Here is a 14,186-nt window from a genome sequence, read left to right as displayed (position 1 = left end):
GTGAACATACAGGACAATATTACGGTGAACATACAGGACAATATTATGGTGAACATACAGGACAATATTACGGTGAACATACAGGACAATATTATGGTGAACATACAGGACAATATTACGGTGAACATACAGGATTGTATTATGGTGAACATACAGGACAATATTACGGTGAACATACAGGACAATATTATGGTGAACATACAGGACAATATTACGGTGAACATACAGGACAATATTATGGTGAACATACAGGACAATATTACGGTGAACATACAGGACAATATTACGGTGAACATACAGGACAATATTACAGTGAACATACAGGATAGTATCACGGTGAACATACAGGATAGTATTATGGTGAACATACAGGATAATATTACGGTGAACATACAGGATAATATTACGGTGAACATACAGGTTAATATTACGGTGAACATACCAGGATAATATTATGGTGAACATACAGGATAATATTATAGTGAACATACAAGATAATATTATGGTGAACATACAGGATAATATTAGGGTGAACGTACAGGATACTATTATGGTGAACATACAGGATAGTATTACGGTGAACATACAGGATAGTATTACGGTGAACATACAGGATAGTATTACGGTGAACATACAGGATAGTATTACGGTGAACATACAGGATAGTATTACGGTGAACGTACAGGATAGTATTACGGTGAACATACAGGATAATATTACGGTGAACATACAGGATAATATTACAGAGTTTCATACGAGTAAGCCATTTATTATCACATTTTTTCAGTATATGGATTATGTTTATTACAATTCACATACACAATACAAATATTCAGAAAGACATTTTCTTCTTGTAATTTGAAATCTTAAGCAAAAGTCTAGATAAACAACATTATTTTTTTGCTACTGTATATGGCTTCAATCAGTTAGGTGTAATGTCAGTACACAAATTTGTTTTATCTTATTTGAAAAAATATGTGACATTTATGTCAAATTCACATAAATATCAATAAAATGTGGATGAAATTAAAATACCAAAGAAATTTTAGTTACAACTTTCAGTTTTTAGTGAGTTTCATTTTCTTCTTCGGCAACTAATTTGCTATGCCTAATGCAGAACGGAAGAACACACTTACCTGAGATAAAGGGTGTTTTGCAATATCCTCTTCCTTCTTAATCTGTATTTCAGCTAGAGATGTATACATATGCTGAATAATGAAAAAATTAGCACATTTACTGCAGAGCTAACTAATGTAAAAGAACCACCACATCATAAAAATCTATAAACAATTAACTTACTCCAGATATAAATCTATTTTTACTCATTCCTGAGTAAACTTTGAAAAAACCACTAGACTAATATTGTTTTTACTTCAATCTCTGGTTATTGTTTCCAACAAATTCTATAAAGTTCAGAATTTTCTACATGTTTCTGGCTTACACATAATTTTTCTTACTTAGGCTTAACGTGACATGTGACAGTCAGAATATGTCAAAATCCAAAATACTCTCCTTTCTGTGAGTACCTTTTTTATTTCACTTTATACAAAATACACATTATATGTCAGAGCTTGAAAATGGTTGTGAACAGTAACTGTGGATTTGTGTAACCACAGACTAAGTCATTAAGTTATACTTTTTTGTGGATTTGTGTAACCACAGACTAAGTCTTTGTGTAACCACAGACTTAAGTTAGTTAAGTAAGTTACACTTCTGGTGCCCTCAAATATTTAGCTAATGCGGAATTTATTCAGAAAGTTTCATTTGAATCTCAGTTTGCCATACAATTTGTAGATCATGACCATGGACAGTATTTCATAAGACCATAAAGAATGTATGGTCAAGCTGTTGTTAATATGAGGACTAGATTCATCCATGAGGCTATAAGGTGACTGGAAGAGTAGCTGCCACACCAACTAAGATGAGTGATAATGGCAAAGGTAAACTGAAACCATAAGATGGTCTCTACTAGAAACCATACTGACTAAATAGGCAGCACCAGACCCTGGTCAGAGTTGTCTGTAATCAAGTAGAGGTAAGCATGGTAGACAAAATACACAGGGAAGAGCAGCAATACTACAAGTGATATAATGATTCTGCAAATATTTAATTGAATAACACCCTGACGTCACAAGCAATGCCTTCTTTTGAATTGTGAGGGCATGCAATAACACCCTGATATCAAAAGCAATGACTGTGGTAAATGCAGTGAAGACATATCCCTTAGCATTTTGCTGCTGACCTTACACTAAATTTGTCAGGATGTCCAAATCTCTTACATTCTTGGAGAAGAGGTGGGCCTCCCTAGAGCACTGACCATGTATCAGCAACATAGTGGTATGTTGGTGATATGAAGCAGGTTAACCTTCAGATAATAAGAGAGATGACAAAGAAGGACCTGAAATATTTCCTGATGCATTTCACGGTTTTATGTTATATTTAGACACACACAGTGCAATGCCTGATGCTGAGTGGCTCAACATTCTATGTCCTAGAACACATAGATAAGAAGCAGCCTGATGACTAAGGCACAATCATAACTAGGTTGCTCTGAAGTACTGAGTGACTACATAGCAAAGGCAATTTCATGGGAAGGCCTTTCTGAGCATATCATCTGGTGATGGTGAGGACATATTTATTGAAAAGTTTGTACAGTGGCTGCCAAGGGAATCAATGCAAAATGTCATGAGTTATTAATAACATGTTGACTCTGACTATAGCTGTTTTTGCTCTGAAATGACCTTAAAGGTTAGTATTTATCACCAAGAATTGATCAAAATGTTGAACAATAGCTCCATTGCTGCAGGTGTTGTGATGCAGCTATTAACATTTCCTATGGGATAAGCCTTCTCAGATCCAATGCTATGATTGTGCCTTAAATGCAAGAGAAGAGACCTAAAGAAGCTATTTAGAACATGAGGGATGAAGCAACTATGTTAACCATAAAAGTAAAAAAAAAAATGTGAAAATGGCATTACAAATGTAGTTCAAAGTTTTAGTGATTAATTTATCACACTTATATGAAATATTACCTTACATGTATTTACAGTTTTAAAATTACGATAAATTTTGGATTTTATGAAACACTAACGTTCAGTAACTTTTAACATCATTCTTTTTAATACCTATTGCTGTCACAATGACATGCGAGTCATCTGTTATAATGTTGCACTTAAACTTTAACCACAGAACATTTAGAAATTTTCTGCACTATTTAACCACATTTTGTCAGACTAATTGTATAAAGACCAATGAAATAATGTCATGCAAAAAATAAAATGAAATGCATTAATTACAAAATGAAAGCCAGTGTCCTTTCTCTCATTACTACTAGTGTTTGTTTTTGAATTTCGCGCAAGCTACATGAGGGCCATTTGTGCTAGCCGTCCCTAATTTAGCAGTGTATGACTAGAGGGAAGGCAGCTAGTCATCACCAACCACTGCCAACTCTTGGGGTACTCTTTTACCAACGAATAGTGGGATTGACCATCACATTGTAACACCCCCACGGCTGAAAAAGCAAGCATGTTTGGTGGGATGGGAATTTGAAACCTCGACCCGCGGATTGCGAGTCAAGCACCCTAACCACCCGGGCCATGCCAGGCCACACTACTAGTGTAATCTTGTTATCTAGAAAAATTTTTTTACTTATATGTTATAACAGTTGACAGAAATAAAACTGTAGTGCATAAAAAATGCTAAGTTAAAAAGCGGTACCAAATAAAATCAACAATGCTTACACATTTAGCTGTGAAAACTGTATGTGCAAGTGTAGCTACAGGGGCTGGCAGAAAACAAATTTTTCTGTGTTAGTTTTTAAAGTTGATTTTGGGATCAAATATTTACTTTCTGTTCCAGAAAATCGTACAGTTCTTTGACTCTGTTGTAAATTGACCGAGTTCGTAACCACTTTGTACTCATTATAGATTCCATACTACAACTTTTAATTAGTATGTGTATCTTCACAAGCTTTAGCAGACTTTCAGTAAACATTCCAAGTCTTCTGTACACAAAAAATCAGAATTTCAATGAAGTACTTTTTCTAAAGATTTGTCCGTGAATATTATAGTCTTTTTTTTTTTACTAATCCAAATGCAAAGTGATTTTCATGTTAAGATTAAAAATACTTTTCTTCATCTCAAAAATCTTAAATTTCATTTGCATAATTTCTAAAACCTAAATAAATTTCAAATATTTTATTTCAATAAAAATGTATATTTTATCTGTTAATTTCTCTACCCTAACTTCATACAAAGTTGGTCAATTTGACTGACCTAATAACAACCAAAAAATCAAATTGAAATAAATCTAAATTACCTTTTTTCTTTCTAAAATGGACTTCAAATTGTCATGTGTTTATCCTATATAGCTTTACAACCGTAACAGTATACATCTATTCAAATTGTCATGTGTTTATCCTATATAGCTTTACAACCGTAACAGTATACATATATTCAAATTGTCACGTGTTTATCCTACATAGCTTTACAACCGTAACAGTATACATTTATTAAAATTGTTACGTGAAATTACTTTTGTTTATCCTATATAGCTTTACAACCGTAACAGTATACATCTATTCAAATTGTCACATGTTTATCCTACATAGCTTTACAACCGTAACAGTATACATTTATTCAAATTGTAACGTGTTTATCCTATATAGCTTTACATCTGTAACAGTATACATTTATTCAAATTGTCACATGTTTATCCTATATAGCTTTACAACTGTAACAGTATACATCTATTAAAATTGACACGTGTTTATCCTATATAGCTTTACATCTGTAACAGTATACATTTATTCAAATTGTCACGTGTTTATCCTACATAGCTTTACAACCGTAACAGTATACATCTATTCAAATTGTCACGTGTTTATCCTACATAGCTTTACCACCAGTATAGTATACATCTATTCAAACTGTCACGTGTTTATCCTACATAGCTTTACAACCGTAACAGTATACATCTATTTATATTTCAATTTAATTTGAATCATGTCTAGCTACTATTTGCACCCTACAAGTTATAAATCACAAAGAACAGCTCATGTTACAGTATCAAATGACATAACATACGGACTACTCGCGAGCAAACCTTGTGAAAAAATTACTCTTATTCTTTAATTTACCTTTCTAACCTAAAAAGTTTCCAATTTTAAATTTTAGTTAATTTTATTATAATAAATAAAGAATAGAGATGAAAAAAGAAGAAATAAAGTGGTTTCCTGGATCTTGTTTTTTTTTTGTGCTGTCAATGACACTTACTTTTTTATATTGATGGTACTACTGCACTAAATAATTATTTATTTAATTAAATAATGCACCAAAGAACACAGAATAATAACGTGCAAAAAGCAGAATATGTACCATAACTATCATAATTTATCTGGCTTTGTAATAATGCAACAAGATCCGAAAGAAGTTCAGCTAAGTTAAACTTTAAGCAAAACTGACAATTCTTTCTAGAGAAAACAATGTAATGTAATACATCATTTGATAGATTAAAACCTTGGCTTTCTATTGGTATAAGTAATGTAATATTAAACGTCAGAGAGATCTATTGGGAATTTATGAAAGAGAAGATGTGACAGGTGGGTATGGCAAGAGGGATATGATTTTCTATTTGATGGCTCTGTAACCAAACAATATTGAAGGCTATGAAAGTTATGCTTTGCCTGAGCGATGAGGACATTATAATGAGTTAGTTATGCTAAATTTTGTACTTCTTGGAGTGGGGAATGCCTAGAGAGAAAATGGCATAATTCTCACACTAGGGGAAATTCAGGAATTCTTTTTATTATTGCCTTATAAACTTAAGAGCTTAAGACTTATATAAAATTAAAATCAGGATAATAAAGTAGTTTAATTAAATTTAAATGTAGCTCACTGAATCCTCGTGACATGAGCACAAAAGGATGCCCATGATGAGAGGGCTAACTGTAGAAGACAGAAATATTTGTAAAGATTACCAATAACAATTCAACATAAATGGAGTCATATTTAAAGATACATAACAAAAAACAACAACAAAGGACATTCCTAGCATATGTCGTTTTTCTGTCTCTCTGTTTCAGTAAACCAAAGTACTTATCAATGGCTTTCACTGTTCAAATATTTTATTGTACTGTAGACATGGGGAACCAGAGGAAAGATTGTCATATTTATACATATAACAGAAGTCTGAAAATTAAACAGAATATTCTGCAACATAAACCATTTTCAACTTGATTCTAAGTTTGATAAAGTTTATCCAGAGTCTTAATAACAACCATACTATGTGTAGAACTTGAAAAATATGTTTAATGGATGTGGGAATACTGCATTACCATAAGTTTGTTTGTTATGGATTTCGCGCAAAGCTACACGAGGGCTATCTGCGCTAGCCGTCCCTAAATACAACTAGCTAAAACAAAATACTTGAAAATATCCAAAGTTCAATTTTGGTCAGAATTTAATCTTCAAAGTTAAATATTACCAACCATGACTGTATTCAGGTCTTATGATTATTTTCCAAGGTGACATGTGGCCATACCGATAATTTGAAGGTTTACGGGCAAAAGTTTCTGGATGCAATCAACATTTTCTATTCACAGCCAATGAGGCAGTAATTTTTGGCTGTGCAAACTAATAACACTTATCATTGTACAAACATTAAACAATCTAATAAAAATCATACCTGTTTTAAAACCTTTAATCCTTCATGGATAGGCTGAGGGAGACCAGCCAATGAAGACCTATCATTGTGTAGTTGAAATCCAACAAACTTCATTCTCGTATGATCCAGAAAGTTTTCTATATCTTTCTGTCGTACTTTAGGTACCCATGGAAGTCCTTTATTAGGTAACAGCAGAGCATGGCACTGTACTCCACTCGGAACTGGTGTAGATGGACGAGGGGATGGTGGTCTAGGTTCTTCATTAGATAGACGAGCTTCTTCAAGAGCAACCTGTCGTTCTTCAATGTCACGAAGCTCTTCATCGGTCCCATTTTCTCCCTCCATATCTTGAAATCCCAAAGGATCTTCCATGCTACTTTGTTTAGCTAAACTCTGTAATGATGAAGAGGAAGAAGAAGGAAGATGTAAACTATTTATTTTAAACAGTATTTCACATTATATGATGTAATAAAATGTTTTAGTTTTTGGATATATTCATACCAAACAATTGTCTACTAACCCCATACTTCATTAGAAAGTTACAGGTAAACAGTTTAAACTGAGAAGTCTGGAACTTGGAAACGAACCTTTTCCAAATGTTAGAAATTTCAAGATTCTCCCCATCCCACCATCCTTTAAAAGCAAAGAAAAACAAACAAAAGGCAATTGAACTAACATGGGAAAGCAAAGAAAAACAAACAAAAGGCAATTGAACAAAATGTAACATGGGCTACTGCCATCTGATCCTCCTTATGCCATTGGTAGACCAAGTTTTTAGTGTGATCTTAATGTTTGTTGTATTCAAAGCTATTGTTCAATCTTAGAGTTTTGACTTTAATGAACTGTTCCTGCCAATTTCTAGAGTGAGATAACTTCTCAGTTTCTATATCGAGGCCATTTTTAACTCAGTATAGGAGCTGACATGACTCTTAGAAACAGGCAGGAGTGGTCCATTAAAGCCAAAATATCTGTCTACACTGCCTAAAATACCCTTAAAACAACATTGTTAAATAGTAATTTTGATTTAATTAATGAGGATATCAAGGTATTTAAATCTGTGGTGTATCAGAGTGCGAGGATATTACTCTTATCGTATTGATTGAATTCCTCTTGTTAACCAGCAATATGTTTCTTCATAATAAATAAATAAAACAGAAACACCAGATCGGCTAAAACGTTTTTTTTCTTAGGTATTTAGTGATTGACTTGGACACCACAGCTACTCCGTTAATAATAAAATAGCCAAACATTTCAAGCATGAGACTTCACCTGTGGTGTCCAAGTCAATCAGTGAAGTCTCATGCTTGAAATGTTTGGCTATTTTGTTATTAACAGAGTAGCTGTGATAGGTTATGTGTTTAAATGTTATTTGATCAAAGCATAGAGAAAGTTCTGTTACTTTCTTATAAACACATGCATGCACACATACACATATCTATACAAAAGTGCACATTTCTGTAAATATATAAGAATAGTGAAATAACATGAAAAACAACTGCATCTGGGGTATTGTTACAGAAATGGTACACTAGTGCTATTAGCATTCGTCTGCATAACTAAGTTATAATAGGGATGATATAGTGGTACACTAGTGCTATTAGCATTCGTCTGCATAACTAAGTTATAATAGGGATGATATAGTGGTACACTAGTGCTATTATCATTCGTCTGCATAACTAAGTTACAATAGGGATGATATAGCAAAACTTTGGGTTTGGGATTTGTTCTACAAGGTACATAAATAAGTAAAATGAATGTAAAAAAACAAGTTGTGTAAAAAGGAGAGCTTGGTAATTTGTATAATTTGATAAACGTTTAACTAACAGATTCATTAACTCAATAGTTACGGGTAGGTCTATTAGTCATAGTTTGTATGGAGACATACGACACACAATTCAACAATACCTAACTTGGTAAGATGTTGTTAAACGTTTAACTAACAGATTCATTAACTCAACAGTTACGGGTAGGTCTATTAGTCATAGTTTGTATGGAGACATACGACACACAATTCAACAATACCTAACTTGGTAAGATGTTAAAGATTACAAGTACTTTACATTTTCACGTACAACAGTTAAGGATTAAAGAAATAACTTAATCCTAAATTTTTGTTACTGAAAATGGCTATCATGTTAAATATATAGTAGCTCAAAAATGTCTTTAAAATTAACAAAAACAGGATTACAAGAGGAAGATTATTCTCATGTGAGAAAAATCAATTAAATCAATGGTTACGGGTTGGTTTATGTGATTATGGTCACTTCTGTATGAGCATGTCATGAGATTTTATTTTATTATATTACCTAAGTTTTAATGCATTTGTTGCAAAAGAAACCTTAAAGAAAATTCTTTAAGTTCAGTTTGATGCACAACTGCAGTTAGTTACTTAGAAAGTTTTAACGTTTGAACGACTTGACTAAAGTAAACCTTCCATGCACAGAAAGAATCTAGGTTAATTGCTCTGTTTACATATTCTCCTTACAAGTTCTCTAGGGTATGTTCAGAGGAAAGGGAAATAAATCTTTTAAACTCTTGACAGATGCCACACCCACTCTCTACCCATACATTGTGATTTCTCAGCCAATTATACTTAGTTAAGCTAAATGTTTGTAACGAATAGAAAGACCACATTTTGAAATACTATTTCCGAACAGTTATTTTATAAGAATTCTATTGACTACTTGTTAAACATTCTTATCATTGTTGCCACTTGTGTCCTCACCAGCACTTTAGCATTATTTCTCACCTGTAAATATGTTAATTGGATAGACAATTAAATTTCATACAAGTTTTAGTTATATATTTTTGTTTTAAAACATAACCCAAGCTGCTCTGGTTTATCAGACTTAGTGTAGTTGGCAAATGTCCCCATGTTCTGACAACGGATGAAGTGTTAACATGTGTCGCAGTATATAATAATGTTAAGGGATGAGAAAGGAAAATAAAACATCAAGAATGAACTTTCTGTGAAAAAATAAGAAGATTTTCAAGATTATTCAACGAAATATTAAAAGGTACAATTTTTATTTTTAATTTGAAACATTTCACTACACAATACATTGATGACAACAGGACAGATAACTACAATACAGTAATAAATCTTTAATTCAAATATGTAATTAAAACAATCTCATTCTTCGTGTACGCTTGTTCAAGATTTTGTACTACATTGTGTATTTGATTTGTGTTTCTCCCAACAAATTGTCACAAGACAATGCTATTAAAACTAAATTAATTAATTATTCCTTAACAATGATTGTCCTTTGCTTTCATATTATAAAACTTGCAAATACTCTGGTCACAATGTTTGTTAGATAATATACAACTCTATAAAAACAAATTCAATCCTATTGTCAAAAACCAAATAATACATTTACTATTTCTCAAGAAAACTTATGATCTCTCTGCAGAGATAAAAATTATTTGAAAGGTACAAATCAAAATATTATAAGCAGTATTCAAATCAAAGTAAAATAAAATTGGAATTTTAATTCTATTAGCAACGTGAAGAACTTATAAAAAAAATAATTAACAACTACACAAGGTAAACATCATAAGCTTTTAAAGAGAAGTTGTTGACATTAATAGAAATTCAGAAGGAACACATTAAAATGATTACATTTTACAATATAAGCTGGAAGAAACTGTAGAAACGCACAACTATGCTAAAAAATCAATAAGTGGAAAAGCTTTAGGTTTATTGTACTAGGCAGATTTTAAGCAGCATGTGAGGACAGTCAGACTTTTATTTTCTCTTTTCAGTGCTTACTATCTTGCTAAAGCTGTTTGGAATTATATAGGAGTCCCACTTGTGTAATAGGTTAACAACTTAATGGTGTTACACTAGGTATAATAGGTCAACAACTTAATGGTGTTACACTAGGTGTAAGAGGTCAACAACTTAATGGTGTTACACTAGGTGTAAGAGGTCAACAACTTAATGGTGTTACACTTGTGTAAGAGGTCAACAACTTAATGGTGTTACACTAGGTGTAATAGGTCAACAACTTAATGGTGTTACACTAGGTGTAATAGGTCAACAACTTAATGGTGTTACACTAGGTGTAAGAGGTCAACAACTTAATGGTATTACACAAGGTGTAATAGGTCAACAACTTAATGGTGTTACACTAGGTATAATTAGGTCAACAACTTAATGGTGTTATGCTTGTGTAATAGGTCAACAACTTAATGGTGTTACACTAGGTGTAAATAGGTCAACAACTTAATGGTGTTATGCTTGTGTAATAGGTCAACAACTTAATGGTGTTACAGTAGGTGTAATAGGTCAACAACTTAATGGTGTTACATATTGTTACTGATATTCATCCATGTTTATTGATTTTGACAAATCAGTTAAACAAGAAAGTTATTCAGCAATCAACATTTTTTAAAAAGAATAATGAATATTAACTTACCATTATTATTAAAGCAATTTTACACTAAGTAACACTGGCTACATTTGTAGCTTCTAATAAGTAAAGAATATATTAACCCCTTAAAGCCTGGTGGCAGGCTTACTTCCACATCCGACCTTGCATTAATAAAAGTTAATAATTCAGAAATCATGATATCTGAAACACAAACATGCAACTATGGAAACTATTAAAATATTTCTTTGACTTTTTTTTGATTAACTTATGATTTTAATACATAAAACTCCTATATAATGTAACTATTAACTATGCCATTGTGCATGATTTATATAACTGTTGATATGAAAGAAGTTTTCATACACATACCATAGTTGGTCTAATGACATCATGTGCTAAGCCACTTCATCGAACAAAAAAATTTATAAGGCATTAAAACTAACATAAACAGAAAGCATTTAATTTTACTTTATATATATATTCATCTGGCTAATTTATTTACATCTGTTCAAAAAAAGGACAACACGATTATAATCTCTACCTTTACCCAAGGAGCAAAATACAAAGCTAATGTTCATCATGGCATTGAATTACAGTACTTGTGAGTTATGAATGGTAGGCAGTCAGGGAGGATGACTAATCTAGAAGGAACATATGTACATAGTAAGGATAGGTGAAGTAGAAATTCCACAGTATCTGGAAAAAAATGAAGGTATGGGACAAAGCTGCCCAATAACCCAAGACTGAGAGAACCACTTTCTATTTACACCAATAACTCCCACTGAAGAAAAAGATAATGGATTAAAGCTAAAAGAAAGCTACCTGCAGGTATAAATCTGATTTCCCCACTAATGACTGAAAAACAGCCAAGCATGAAGATGAATGATGTGAATGTCCAGATGGAGTACCAGCAGACGAAGTGGAGGAAGAAGGGCAGGAGACACAGGAAGAGGCAGTGGAGGTAAAAGTTGTAGCTGGAGAAGTCACAGAAACCACAGTTGAGCTGGCCATTAAGGAGCAATAAGAAGGACCTAACAGAATGGTAGGGATGACGGAAATCACCCATGGAAGTAAGAGGATGGGGACCTGTGGGACCAATCCCGGCCGAAGGCATCAACAGCCTAAGCTAGATGAGGAGGTACATAATACCAAATAGAGGTAATGGGTGGTTAAGAGAGGTAGTAAAGGGATCTATGTGGGGAGAATCCCATGAAAGACAAATCCACTGGAAAACAAGAGAATAATGAGACCACTCCAAGACCCGGCATGGCCAGGTGGGTAAGACGCTCGACTTGCAATCTGCGGGTCGTGGGTTCGCGCCCCTATCTCACCAAACATGCTCGCCCTTTTAGCCGTGGGAGCGTTATAATGTGACGGTCAATCCCACTATTCGTTGGTAAAAGAGTAGCCCCAGAGTTGGCGGTGGGTGGTGATGACTAGCAGCCTTCCCTTTAGTCTTACACTGCTAAATTAGGGGATGGTTGGCGTCAGGAAGGGCATCCGGCCGTAAAAACCCTGCCAAAACCGAAAATAACGACCCCGTATAGATAAGGGAAAGAGCTACGGAGGAAGAAGAATGAGACCACTCCAATGGATAGAATGTTGGGACAAGCAAAACAAACTGTGATCCAAGTGAGAGCACCTGGACAAAACAAACTGTGATCCAAGTGAGAGCACCTGGACATGCAAGGATATGAATACTGTGGCCCAAAAGAGCAGAACTAATATGTGAAGAAAGAGGAAGTGCAAAAAGGTACCACACATAGAAGCAACACCCCCAAAAAAGGGACAAGAGAAGAAAAGGAACAGCACAGAAAACATGAAGATAGTAATCTGCAAAACTTGTTTGAAAATGTGTAAAGCAGGACTAGCAGATACTGCTAAAGAAGTATGGAAGGCATTCCATGATAAAGTTAAGGAGAACTGACAATTTTAGGGCTTTGGAAAATGGGTTCAGCCGTTATATGGGGAAGGTGAGCAATAGTGGAAGTAGATACCGCAAACCCGGGCTCCCAGAGACCAACACATGAATTTAAATTACTGGTACAAATGATAAATTATAAATTAAATTAATGGTAAGAAGTATAAAGTAGATATTAAATGAAAGTAACTGTAAAAAGTATAAACTATAAAAACAAACAAAATGAAGTAGTCAATGTTGTGAAAAGCGGGAAGAAAATGGTGAACGGAATAGATCCCTTATGATGTTGAGTTGAAGAAAAATCTGGAACCATGGTAGATGTCCATAAAACTATGGGAAACTAATAAATTAATTAATGGTAAAAAGGATAAAGTATAAACTAAATGAAATGAATGGTAATAATTATAAAATAGGGATGAAACAAAAGTAGCTGTAAAAGGATAAACAATAAAGAAAAACAAAAACTCTTTCAGCACGGGCTCTTAAGAAAAAACTATATTTTATCTGTTATTTCAGTAACTAATCTCTGTACAGGTTCGGTAGATTTGACCAATCTCAGAACCACCATAAACAAATTAGGAAATAAATATAAGTTATGCCTCTTTCATTTTAGAATGAACACAAGTTAGAACACGAAAACATAAATGTTTAGACTAAATAGCTTAAATCTCATAACATTATACATTTATATATATATTTATTATTTTAATTATATTGACCTTTCAGCTGTGCCTGGCTAACAATACAGAAGTTACAATGACGCAGTTCACATGCACTCATATTACTGTATTAAATAACACAGAACTGACCTTTAGTCTCTACAAAGTAACCTGTCGTGGCTGTGTTTTAGTAGACTAGTATTTTGTAAAATACAGTCACATTTCAATTATTATACATTATATATGTATTATATAGATTATTGGTATTTTGAAATAAGTTCTTAAACTTATATTTCTTAAAACATATAACAGTAAATAAAGAAGTAAAGCAAACAATTATCTCTTCTAGTTACACCTTTGTACTCGATTGCTGCTTGACGTACGTTGCTAAGCCTTTAAAGATTTTGTACGTGGAGGATATGAAACAATATTTTTTTAGGTTTTATATATATACTTTTGAATAGCCCCTCAGTGGCACAGCGGTATGTCTGCAGACTTACAATGTTAGAAACCGGGTTTCGTATACTCGTGGTGGGCAGAGCACAGATAGCCCATTGTGTAGCTTCG

The 14,186-nt window shown here is 33.3% G+C and overlaps 1 protein-coding gene across 1 annotated transcript in view; it reads right to left on the bottom strand.

The window, feature by feature from the left end:
• Nucleotides 1–14,186, bottom strand: part of LOC106474669 (striatin-interacting protein 1 homolog) — a gene marked incomplete at both ends in the record, with an annotated part of 35,036 nt that overhangs the window by 6,049 nt on the left and 14,801 nt on the right. The window contains 2 exons of the mRNA XM_013935362.1: nucleotides 1,137–1,208; nucleotides 6,685–7,056. Coding sequence (XP_013790816.1) covers nucleotides 1,137–1,208; nucleotides 6,685–7,056 — 444 coding nt within the window. The remainder of the gene's footprint in view (nucleotides 1–1,136; nucleotides 1,209–6,684; nucleotides 7,057–14,186) is intronic.

Source organism: Limulus polyphemus, unplaced genomic scaffold (assembly GCF_000517525.1).
Source record: "Limulus polyphemus unplaced genomic scaffold, Limulus_polyphemus-2.1.2 Scaffold7506, whole genome shotgun sequence".
Lineage (NCBI taxonomy): Eukaryota > Metazoa > Arthropoda > Merostomata > Xiphosura > Limulidae > Limulus > Limulus polyphemus.
This window is presented reverse-complemented; position numbering and strand designations above follow the sequence as displayed.